At 45.2% G+C, this 10,216-nt stretch overlaps 1 protein-coding gene across 2 annotated transcripts in view; it reads right to left on the bottom strand.

Annotated features, from left to right (window-relative positions):
* Positions 1 to 2,465: 2,465 nt before the first annotated feature.
* IRAK2 (interleukin 1 receptor associated kinase 2) overlaps positions 2,466 to 10,216 on the bottom strand; it is a 73,952-nt gene continuing 66,201 nt past the window's right edge. For both annotated transcript variants that reach the window (XM_088831780.1, XM_055414465.2), the window contains 3 exons: positions 8,628 to 8,828; positions 4,312 to 4,603; positions 2,466 to 3,313 (listed from right to left, as the gene is read on the bottom strand). In XM_088831780.1, coding sequence (XP_088687906.1) covers positions 3,201 to 3,313; positions 4,312 to 4,603; positions 8,628 to 8,828 — 606 coding nt within the window. In that variant the 3' untranslated portion in view covers positions 2,466 to 3,200. The remainder of the gene's footprint in view (positions 3,314 to 4,311; positions 4,604 to 8,627; positions 8,829 to 10,216) is intronic.

Raw genomic sequence — 10,216 nt, 5'->3', positions numbered from 1 at the left:
GCCATATGAAAAAATGGCTCCATTTTCACTCACTTAATGAGTACAAATGAAATTATGTTTTCACCCATTAGGTTCAGTTCAGTTCAGTCGCTCAGTCGTGTCCGACTCTTTGCGACCCCATGAATCACAGCACGCCAGCCCTCCCTGTCTATCACCAACTCCCGGAGTTCACTCAAACTCATGTCCATCGAGTCGGTGATGCCATCCAGCCATCTCATTCTCTGTCGTCCCCTTCTCCTCCTGCCCCTAATCCCTCCCAGCATCGTCTTTTCCAGTGAGTCAACTCGTCACATGAGGTGGCCAAAGTATTGAAGTTTCAGCTTTAGCATCAGTCCTTCCAATGAACACCCAGGATTGATCTCCTTTAGAATGGACTGGTTGGATCTCCTTGCAGTCCAAGGGACTCTCAAGAGTCTTCTCCAACACCACAGTTCAAAAGCATCAATTCTTCGGTGATTAGCTTTCTTCACAGTCCAACTCACATCCAGTGATTAAAAAGCATGATGATATTCTCTGCAGTTGAGGATGTGCAGAAATGCACTCCCATACATCACCAACTGACCTTATACTGATGTAACCTGTTTGGAAGGTTTAGTTGCAGTAAGAATGAAAACAATCTCAGTATCCAGCAAGTGAAGTTAGTTGTGTAAATTACAGAATAACCATACAATGGAAGAGCAGGCAAAAAGTAGGAAGTTCTCCAAATGTACTGTTGAGCAAGAATAGCCAAGAAAGACAAGAAAAAACAGAGGATCCAGATTAAATGAAAATACCCTGTGTGTAGCAAAAAATGAGAAGTGGAGCCTCAAGATACAAAATGTTTTATGTCTGAGTAACCACTCTGTGTGCTTCTAATAATTTTATTGATATAATTTACATACTATAAAGTTGACCAATATATAATTCTATTATATTTTCGTATATTTAGAGTTGTGCAACCATCACCATAATCTAATTTTGGAACATTCATCACTCTAAAATCTTGTGATCATTACCACTTCCCTCCCCAAACCACTCCCTGCTCCCCAACACACACACTCCTAATTTCTGCCTCTATGGATTTGCCTGTTCTGGACGTTTCACAAAAATGAAAGTATATTTGTGTAAGGTCGTGAAAACAGGAGTCTCAAGCTGTAAGGAAATAACCCAGACACCAAGGGAAAGTAACAAGCTTTATTGGCAGTGCGCTCCCAGGCAGAACCCACTGACCGCAAGAATGGCCATGAGGAGTTCTGCCCCGAACAAAGGCAGGGTGCGATTTTTATGTCTTCGGGGCAGGAAGTGGCATCATATAACCTGGACAGGCCTAAAATAAGGTAAAGCTTGGGAACGCGAGATTGTGAATGGTCAGCTAGTCGAGGTGGCGAGACCGGGTTGGTCACTCTGGAGGTCAGGAAGGAGGGTAGATCTCCGCAGAGGGTTATTACATCAGAGATTCCTCAGTGGTTTGGCGGGACTTTTTCCCCTCCGGCGGGGGATGAAGAGGGGAAGAAGGAGACAAGATAGCCACCAGGAAGGGGAAGCCAAGAAGGCCACCGGGTCCGACCTTACAATATGTTTGGCTTCTCTTAGCATTATCTTTTCAAGTTCACCCATGTTGTATCAGTACTTCATGTTTTATGGTTGAATACAATTCCACTGTATGCATATGCCACACATTCTGTTGATGGGGCATTTGGGTTGTTTCTACCTTTTGGCTATCATGGATATTGCTGTTATAAAAACTGGTGTCCTTTTTGGGGTACATAACACAGACTCTAGTTGAATCCTCACAGCCACCAGAGCTTAAGACAAAGGTGTCAGTAGAAATCGCTGTCCACCTGGGCTGGAGCCCACTCAGATTTCTTATGTACTAGTATAAAGCTGACTTTGCTGGGGGGCTGTTAAATACCCTTTTACTATCAAACCTATGAAACTGGTACTTTTTATCCTCCCCCATTGTACAGATGAGGAAACAGAGGCTCAAAGTAACTCCCTAATTTGGCCCAAGATCATCCAACTATTAACAGTCAACATTTTAGAGCCAGTGTCCAACCTCTTAGCTACCCCACTACACCACTCATGGATGCAGAGAAACTTCTCCATATCATCTGGACAGACAACTAATTATGATACACATTAGCTTTACCAATGTATTTTTATCTTACAAAATAAAAAAAAATCACTATGTTAGGCTTATTTAAAATAGGATACACTGAATTTAAACTAGCATTTTAACAAAAAGACTTGCAACATGACTTTTCAGAAATAAACCCATTGCATAAATGTTAGTTGAATGACAAAAGTAGACAATGTCCTTTTTAAAAATTTATTTAATAAAACAAGATGTGCATTTTCCAAGTATTTCTGTAGCCATGTCACTACCTCTTCCTCCCCAACAGCCCAGGGAGGGAGAATGAATGAATGCATGTTACTTACAAGGAAACTGAGGTCCCAGAAATTAAATGCTTGACTTAATTAGCAGCAGAATCAATCATGAAACTTGTTCCCCTGGTTCTTCATCCAGCCATAAATAACACATACTCTCTAAATAACAGCTCCATTTAAAGTATTATTGTTAGTGGGATGGGAAAAAAAAGGTGAAGAGTAAGCATTAAATAAATATCTGTGAATTGCAAGATTTCCAAAAGAGAAAGCAGAGAAATCTCCAGTGCCTTCTGTCAAGTGTCTGGCATGTGTAAAACTTGAGACCTTGAGGAAGGAGTGAAGAACCGAACTGGGATGCAAGTTGAAAGTCTTTGAAGTCATGGAAGTTTGCAGGTGGCTGGTGGCAAATATGACCTAGACAGCTTAGCTTCGGAAAGTGCCATCAGCACTCAGAACGCTCCAGTGGTTGTCGAGGGTTAGAGCCAGGCAATGGCGTCTGCGGGGGTGGTTATCATCACATACTCCCAGAACCACAAAACTGCCCACATCCTGGGCTCACGTACCAGGGTTTCCACTTCCGTGTCCTGATAACCCAGAGCTCTGATTGACAAATCCCGGAAAGGAAGAGGACCTCATGGGTTTTTGTATCTTGGAAAGCTGAGTCCTATCTCCCCTGACTCACTCTGAAAAAGTGGAAGTGTCTTTCCACCTGACCCAAGGGAAGCTGATGTTTGGAGTTTCCTAGGAGATCTCAATTCTTCCTTAGATCTTTTTCTTGATCTGATGTTCATCTTTCCAATGGAGGACGAGGGTCCTCAGCTGTGTTCAAGTCATCAGGGGCCAAAAAGCTCAATGCTATCCAGTTTTTCTTCTTTGTAAAGCAGGATATTCTCCATGAGTTTCCTTTTGGCCTCATTGATCTCGATTTTCCACGAAGTCTCTGTAGCTGACATTCAATGTAAAGAAAAGCAACTTGAACACAACGTAAATACCTTTTGTGACTACTGACAGCTGGAAATAGTTACTATTATTGTAATTCTAAGAAAGTCAGACTTGGTCAGAGTTTTTCACTTAAATCGGGGTTCTGAATCAGGCCTAAGTGGAATGAGCATTGCCACTGCTTCTGCCTTTGCAAGGAAAACCTGCCACCTACCCCTGCCTTTCAGAGAGGAAGGGCTTCCATGTTTCTCCCCTGGACCTGGGGGGCAGTGTTAGAATGAAGCTTACACTCTCTCTTTTTCCTCTCACCTCCATGTAGGAAGAGGAGCAACAGGAAAGGTCAGAGTCTGAGACACTCACGGAGCCACATTTACTAGGGGAAGAGGATGCTGAATTGTAAAGGCCTTCTGAATGCTTATTTCAGAAGAAACCTGGTGTATCTGGACCCAGGAGGCAGAAATAGAAAGTATCTTTGTAAGCAGCTGGCAAGGTGTGAAGTGAGGATGAAAAGGCAGGCGGCAACAGACCACAGGAAGCTTTGCTAAGCAAGTCCCAAGGAGAGTTTTTACTTGGTCTCTAAGTGCAATGGGAACCACAGAAGGGCTTTGAACGAGGGGTGACAGGAGTTGTTTTTAAAAAACCACCGTGGCTGGTCCCTGGAAGAAGAACTGGTGAGGGACCAGAGCAGATCAGGGAGGCCACAGGGAGGCTGTACAGTCATCCAGCAAGAGGAAAGTAGCTTAGACGAGGGGGAGGGTTACGGGGACAGGCAATGCAAAGAAGCAGATGGAGGTGAAGGGTATTTAGGTCAACAGAGAGGCCTGAGTGAGGGACTGGACATTGGGGCTGGGGGGAAAAGGAGGATGACTCTCTTCATCCAGTCAGCTGGCAGGTGGACAGCTGAATAACCAAATTAATGCGTGAATGAGGGAGAAAAGGAACAAATGACAGGCTGAGTTAAGGGACATAAATGACCATGTATAAGCACGGAGACACCACGCTTACCATCCTGGGGAGACTCTGGAAGGGCACAGGCCTCAGCCAAGGAGTCGGCTTCCACTGCTCCACCAGCCAGCAGCATGCTTTCTTCATCTGCTGTCGAGGGAGGCGAGGAGGTAGCCCCAGCCCAGGGTGCAGCCCTCACGGAGTAGGAGGTGTTGAAGCTGGAATTGTCCACATCATCTGTTTCTTCTGGGGTGTTGGAGGAAGAGCCTGTGCCCTCGGAAAGCCCACTGTAAGGGAGTGAGGTCTCCGGATCTCTCAGCTGCTCTTCCACAGCGGCCACAGAGCTACACACCTTGGGGAAGAGACACAAGAGCACTCATCAAGAATTCTTCCTGAAATTAAACATCTAACAGATCTCCCAGGCAGGGGGACAGAGAGAGATGCTGAAGAACTAAATGATTGTTGCTTTGCCTGGAAGAACAGCAACCTTCCTTTGAAAAGAGCTGACCTCACCACCGTCCACCTCAGCACATGACCCAGATGGGTTAATCTCAGTATCGCATCCCTGTGACCTTAATGACTGGTCCAGATCTGAGCATGTGACCCAAGTAGGCCAATCAGAATCCTTCTCTGGGACTCTTGCACCTTTTATTGAGGAAACACTGTCTTTTCCTTCCCAGTGGCACAACCAGATTCCCCGCCTCACAAAGAAAATGTGTTTACAGTAGAAGAAACTGAAGCTCCCACACAGAGTAAAGCAGGGGCTAGAGATGGGGTGGTGTGCGGGGGTAGAGAGAGTGAGCACAGGGCCACAGGCACAAGAGGTTCAATTGTTGTACTTTTGCTGCTTGAGGCCCTGGGCCTAACTGCCCCAGCAGTGCCTATCCTGCCTGTGGTGGGGGTAAATGAGCCACTAAATTGCTCATGCACAGGCTCCCTGCTTCCTTCTCTCTCTCTTTCTGTCTACACGTCTGTGTGTCTGTATCTGAGAATTTGAATTGAGTTTCTATCACTTTCAACTAGAAATGCCCTAATATAGATACTTCACCTGAGGGCTTTTCTGCTTAGGGAGGTTAGGAAGATTAAAGGCAGGCAGGGAAGAAATATTTATTCCTTACACATGTACTCTGTCTCATACAAATGGCACACAAACCTACCCTTAGTAAAAACAACAAATCTCAGTTGCTCAGTGCCTTGCAATTTACAAAGCACCTTTGACACACGACGTACAATGAGTTTTTATAAATAAAAATTTAAAAGATCAGAGAGGTTAAGTTCCTTGCCTAAGGTCACCCAGTCAGTGAGTGGCAGAGCTGACCATTAAACCCAAGTCTGCTTGTCTTCAAGTCCAAGCCTTCCTGATCTCTCCTCTTCCTAGCTTGGTTGTGAAATACTGGGGACAAGGACCATTTCTCATTCCTCTGTGTATATGTATAGTGCCCTGTCCCTTTTATTCTACATAGCAAATGCTTCCTCATGCTTCAAGGCCCAGTTTAAATGTTACCTTTTGAGATAAATCTTCACAGGATGTGCCCAATAAATACTTGTCAAGCTAAAAACTACAAAACTACATAACTCGGTTCTGGCCTATGGGGTGTGAGAAAAAGTGAGGTGTGCATTTCCAAGTCACACCCTTAAAAAGAAGAGGATATGTTCTCCTCTTAAACTCCCTTTCAGTAGTTGGGATGTAAATGTGATGGCCTGAGCTAAAGCAGCCTTCTTGGACTCTGAAATGGAAGCCACATGATAAGGATCAGTTCAGTTCAGTTCAGTTGCTCAATCGTGTCCAACTCTTTGCGACCCCATGAATCACAGCACGCCAGCCCTCCCTGTCTATCACCAACTCCCGGAGTTCACTCAAACTCATGTCCATCGAGTCGGTGATGCCATCCAGCCATCTCATTCTTTGTCGTCCCCTTCTCCTTCTTCCCCCCAATCCCCCCCCAGCATCAGAGTCTTTTCCAGTGAGTCAACTCTTCGCATGAGGTGGCCAAAGTATTGGAGTTTCAGCTTTAGCATCAGTCCTTCCAATGAACACCCAGGACTGATCTCCTTTAGAATGGACTGGTTGGATCTCCTTGCAGTCCAAGGGACTCTCACGAGTCTTTTCCAACACCACAGTTCAAAAGCATCAATTCTTCGGCGCTCAGCTTTCTTCACAGTCCAACTCTCACATCCATACATGACCACTGGAAAAATCGTAGCCTTGACTAGACAGACCTTTGTTGGCAAAGTAATGTCTCTGCTTTTTAATATGCTTTCTAGGTTGGTCATTGGAGAAGGAAATGGCAACCCACTCCAGTGTCCTTGCCTGGAGAATCCCAGGGTCGGGAGAGCCTGGTGGGCTTCCGTCTATGGGGTCACACAGAGTCGGACACGACTGAAGTGACTTAGCAGTAGCAGCTAGGTTGGTCATAACTTTCCTTCCAAGGAGTTAGTCTTTTAATTTCATGGCTGCAATCAGCATCCGCAGTGATTTTGGAGCCCAAAAAAATAAAGTCTGACACTGTTTCCACTGTTTCCCCATCTATTTGCCATGAAGTGATGGGACCAGCTGCCATGATCTTAGTTTTCTGAACGTTGAGCGTCAAGCCAACCTTTTCACTCTCCTCTTTCACTTTCATCAAGTGATAAGGATAGCAGAGCCATAATACAGGAGCCTGAATCCCTAATACTGCGACACTGCCACATCAGCTCTGGACTGCCAACATTCAAACTCTTGAGCTAAAAAGAATAAACTTCTATCTCCCTTATTTTGGAGTCTCCTCATCATAGCAGCTTCTTTGAATGTACTTTAACTGATACCCTGAACAAAAGAATAAAACAAATGAAGGTTGAGGGAAAGAGATCTTTTTAAAGCATAAGTCTGATTATGTTCTGCTCCTGCTTAATACCCCCAGTGACTTTCTCAAAATCCTGACTGTGCCTGCAAAGCCCTCTACTGTCAGGTTTTTATCCCCAGCAGCCTCATCACAAGCCACTCTGCCCCATGTACTCTGTGTTCTAGCCACTCTGACCTTCTACCAGGCCCCTGACCTTGCTAGGCTCTCTCTCAATTCAGGCTATTTGCATGTATTGTTCCTTCTGCTTGGATTGCTCTTCATTTGCTTACATATTACTTCTTTGGGAAAGTCCTGGGTGGGGCTCCCCTGTCATACACCACTCACCAGTTACTGCACAATGTCTGTGAACTCTAAGAAAGCAGAACTGGGCTTGCCTTGTTCCCCATTTATCCCCAGGGTCCAGCACGCCACTGCTGAATAAGCAAATGCACTCAGGTAGCTGGAGCCAGCCCAGGCTGAGAGTCGGGACTTGGTCTCTGGCTCCTGCCACGTCCTGGTGTAAAAGATCATGAACCTGAGGCTGAGCCAGGAATCCAGAGGGCTCTGACCAAAAATCCCTCTGGCCTCATCCCCAATTCTCTGGGTCTCGACTTCGTCTGTAAAATGGGAGGCTTGGCTATAAGCATTGGTGCTTGAAGGCTTTATTGTTGTTGTTGTTTTTCCAGCTACCAAACCCTTTCCTCAAATAAAATACTAAGAACCCAATACAGTTGTGAGAAGTGACAATGGATGTCTGGTTGGAGTCATAGGTAGGGCCTGCAGCTCTCTTTCTGCTAAAAGGTACTCCCAAGGAGCCCCTCTCTGCCAGACACCACTTAAAAATCACTCAGTGGGATAACCTCTAAGAGCCCTCTCAGGCAGTTATTTTGTCTTAAAAAAGACATAGTAAATTTGGTTCCCAAATTTATACCTACTACCAGGGAAACCACCTCTGCATATCCTATCCATAGGAAAATGTTTTATCTGCTGCAGTGGTTGATTTCTGGTGTGTCTGCCTAGTCCATAGGCTAAGAAATGATACCTTTCTCTGGGACCTGGCCCTGCCGCCTGCCAGGCTTGATCCCCTGGCCAAGAGGTTTATATACTGAACGCCAACCTTACCTGATTGCCAACAGGTGGACACCTAACTCGAGCTAAGCCAATGAGCTTCTCTCACTAAGAGGCAGAAATTGGGGCCTGGAGACTTGGCCACTTACTGAAAACAGAACTATGACATGTAAATGAATATGGCTGTATCCCCTGACCAAGAGGGTGGAGGGAAGGAAAAGGGGCCCACAGAGAGGATGAGGAATAAAGCAGGTTCAGGGAAAGCAGATGGACTTCTGCTACATCTGAGAGTATGGTCCGAGGCCTCTGACTCCAGCTTAGCTGCTGTCAGCTCCAGCAGACACTGCTGTTTGCAACCAAATGTGGCTCTGGAGTATGAAATCACTTCTTGGTGAAGGGGCTGGTAAAGGGATCGTAATGAGCCCCTGGTAAAGCCAACTCACAGACAGGGCTCATCGCTAGGGAAGGGCTGAGCTTCAGGCTCACCTCTGCCAGGCTGGCGTTGCGCTTCCGCAGACAGAGGCAGGCGGCCATGACCAAGGCTTCGGCGTGGGCCTCCAGCAGCCTCCCTGCTCTCTTTTCCAGGTATTTCTGGCAGATCTCCTTGGCCATCTCTTTCTCCACACCCGTCTTCCTGGAGCAGAGCGATGTGGTGCTGCTGGGAATTTCATGGAGCAGTAAATCTTTCTGTGGGAAAGAGTGGAAACACCCCCATGTGAGGTAAAGGGGTGTAGGGTCCAGACACACATGCCCCACCCACCTCCAGGATGGCACCAGAGCTGCAAACACTCCAAAAACCAACATGGTTTTTCAAAAATAATTGCAAGGATTCTAGAAACAAGTAAAACAGCCAGAAACTGGAGAACGGCTAAATTCCCCACATGTACAGGGCATTTCATAGCACACTCATATCATCATGCAGGGGCTTAACCTTTCTAGGCCTGGGTTGCTTCATCAGGAAAATGGTTATAAGATTAACACAAATTAAAAGACACAGTGCATAAAGTGTGGTACTTGACACAGAATCAACATTCAATGCTCTATTAGTGATTGTAATTAACAGTAATAATAGCTACCATTTATATAGTACAGTATAGCATAATTATAGTACAATATAGTATAATTATACTAATAACTCACCTTATTAACATTTACAGGAAAATGTTAGGATGTAGGATTCTGGCCCATATATATTTAATAGGAGATGTACTATATAAGTAATACTATGTATATTTTTATATTTTATAAATTTTGTACATGTTATATTTTATGCTACTTAGCAGAAATCTGAACTATGCATTAAACAGAAGATATGCTATATAAATAACAATACATTTTGTATGTATGCATTTACTTATATAAATAGGTTATAAATATATTACTTGTATTGATTAACTAGATTAAATGTAGGAAATTAATACACCATCTGAAACAAATGAGAACCTATACAGAGTGATTGCCCTGAAGTTACGGTGTAAGGAGACGCTCTCCAGTTGGCTACTGCCAATGAAATCATGGGTCTCGTCCCGTGGAAGTGTGAAGTCTTAACCACTGGACCACCGGGGAAGTCCCTATTGTCATTCTTTATTTCTTTATTTTTGGCTGTGCTGGGCCTTCTGCATGCGGGTTTTCCATAGTTGGGGTGAGTGGGGGCTACTCTCTAACCAGGGTGCGCAAGGGCTTCTCATTATGATGACTTCTCTTGTTGCAGAGTACAGGCTCTAGGGCTCATAGGCTACAGAAGTTGTAACACATGCCTCTAGCTCCCTTGTGGGGAGCTAGACCAGGACCAGTGATCCTAGCTCATGGACTAGGGATCAAATCTCTGTTCCCTGGAGGATTCTTAACCACTGGATCTCCAGCGAAGTCCCCACTATTGTCACTTTTTTAACCAACTCCCAACTGAATCCACTTGCCAGTGCAGGAGACGCAGGAGACTTGGGTACAATCCCTGGGTTGGGACGATCCCCTGGAGGAGAATACTGCAACTCATTACAGTATTTTTGCCTGGAAAATACTACAGACAGAGGAGCCTGGCAGGCTATAGTCCATGGGGTTGCAAAGAGTAGGACATG

Source organism: Moschus berezovskii, chromosome 24, assembly GCF_049115385.1.
Source record: "Moschus berezovskii isolate FMDL1 chromosome 24, NW_MosBer_1.0, whole genome shotgun sequence".
NCBI lineage: Eukaryota > Metazoa > Chordata > Mammalia > Artiodactyla > Moschidae > Moschus > Moschus berezovskii.
Note: the sequence above shows the minus strand (reverse complement) of the source record. Positions and strands in the feature narration are given on the sequence as shown.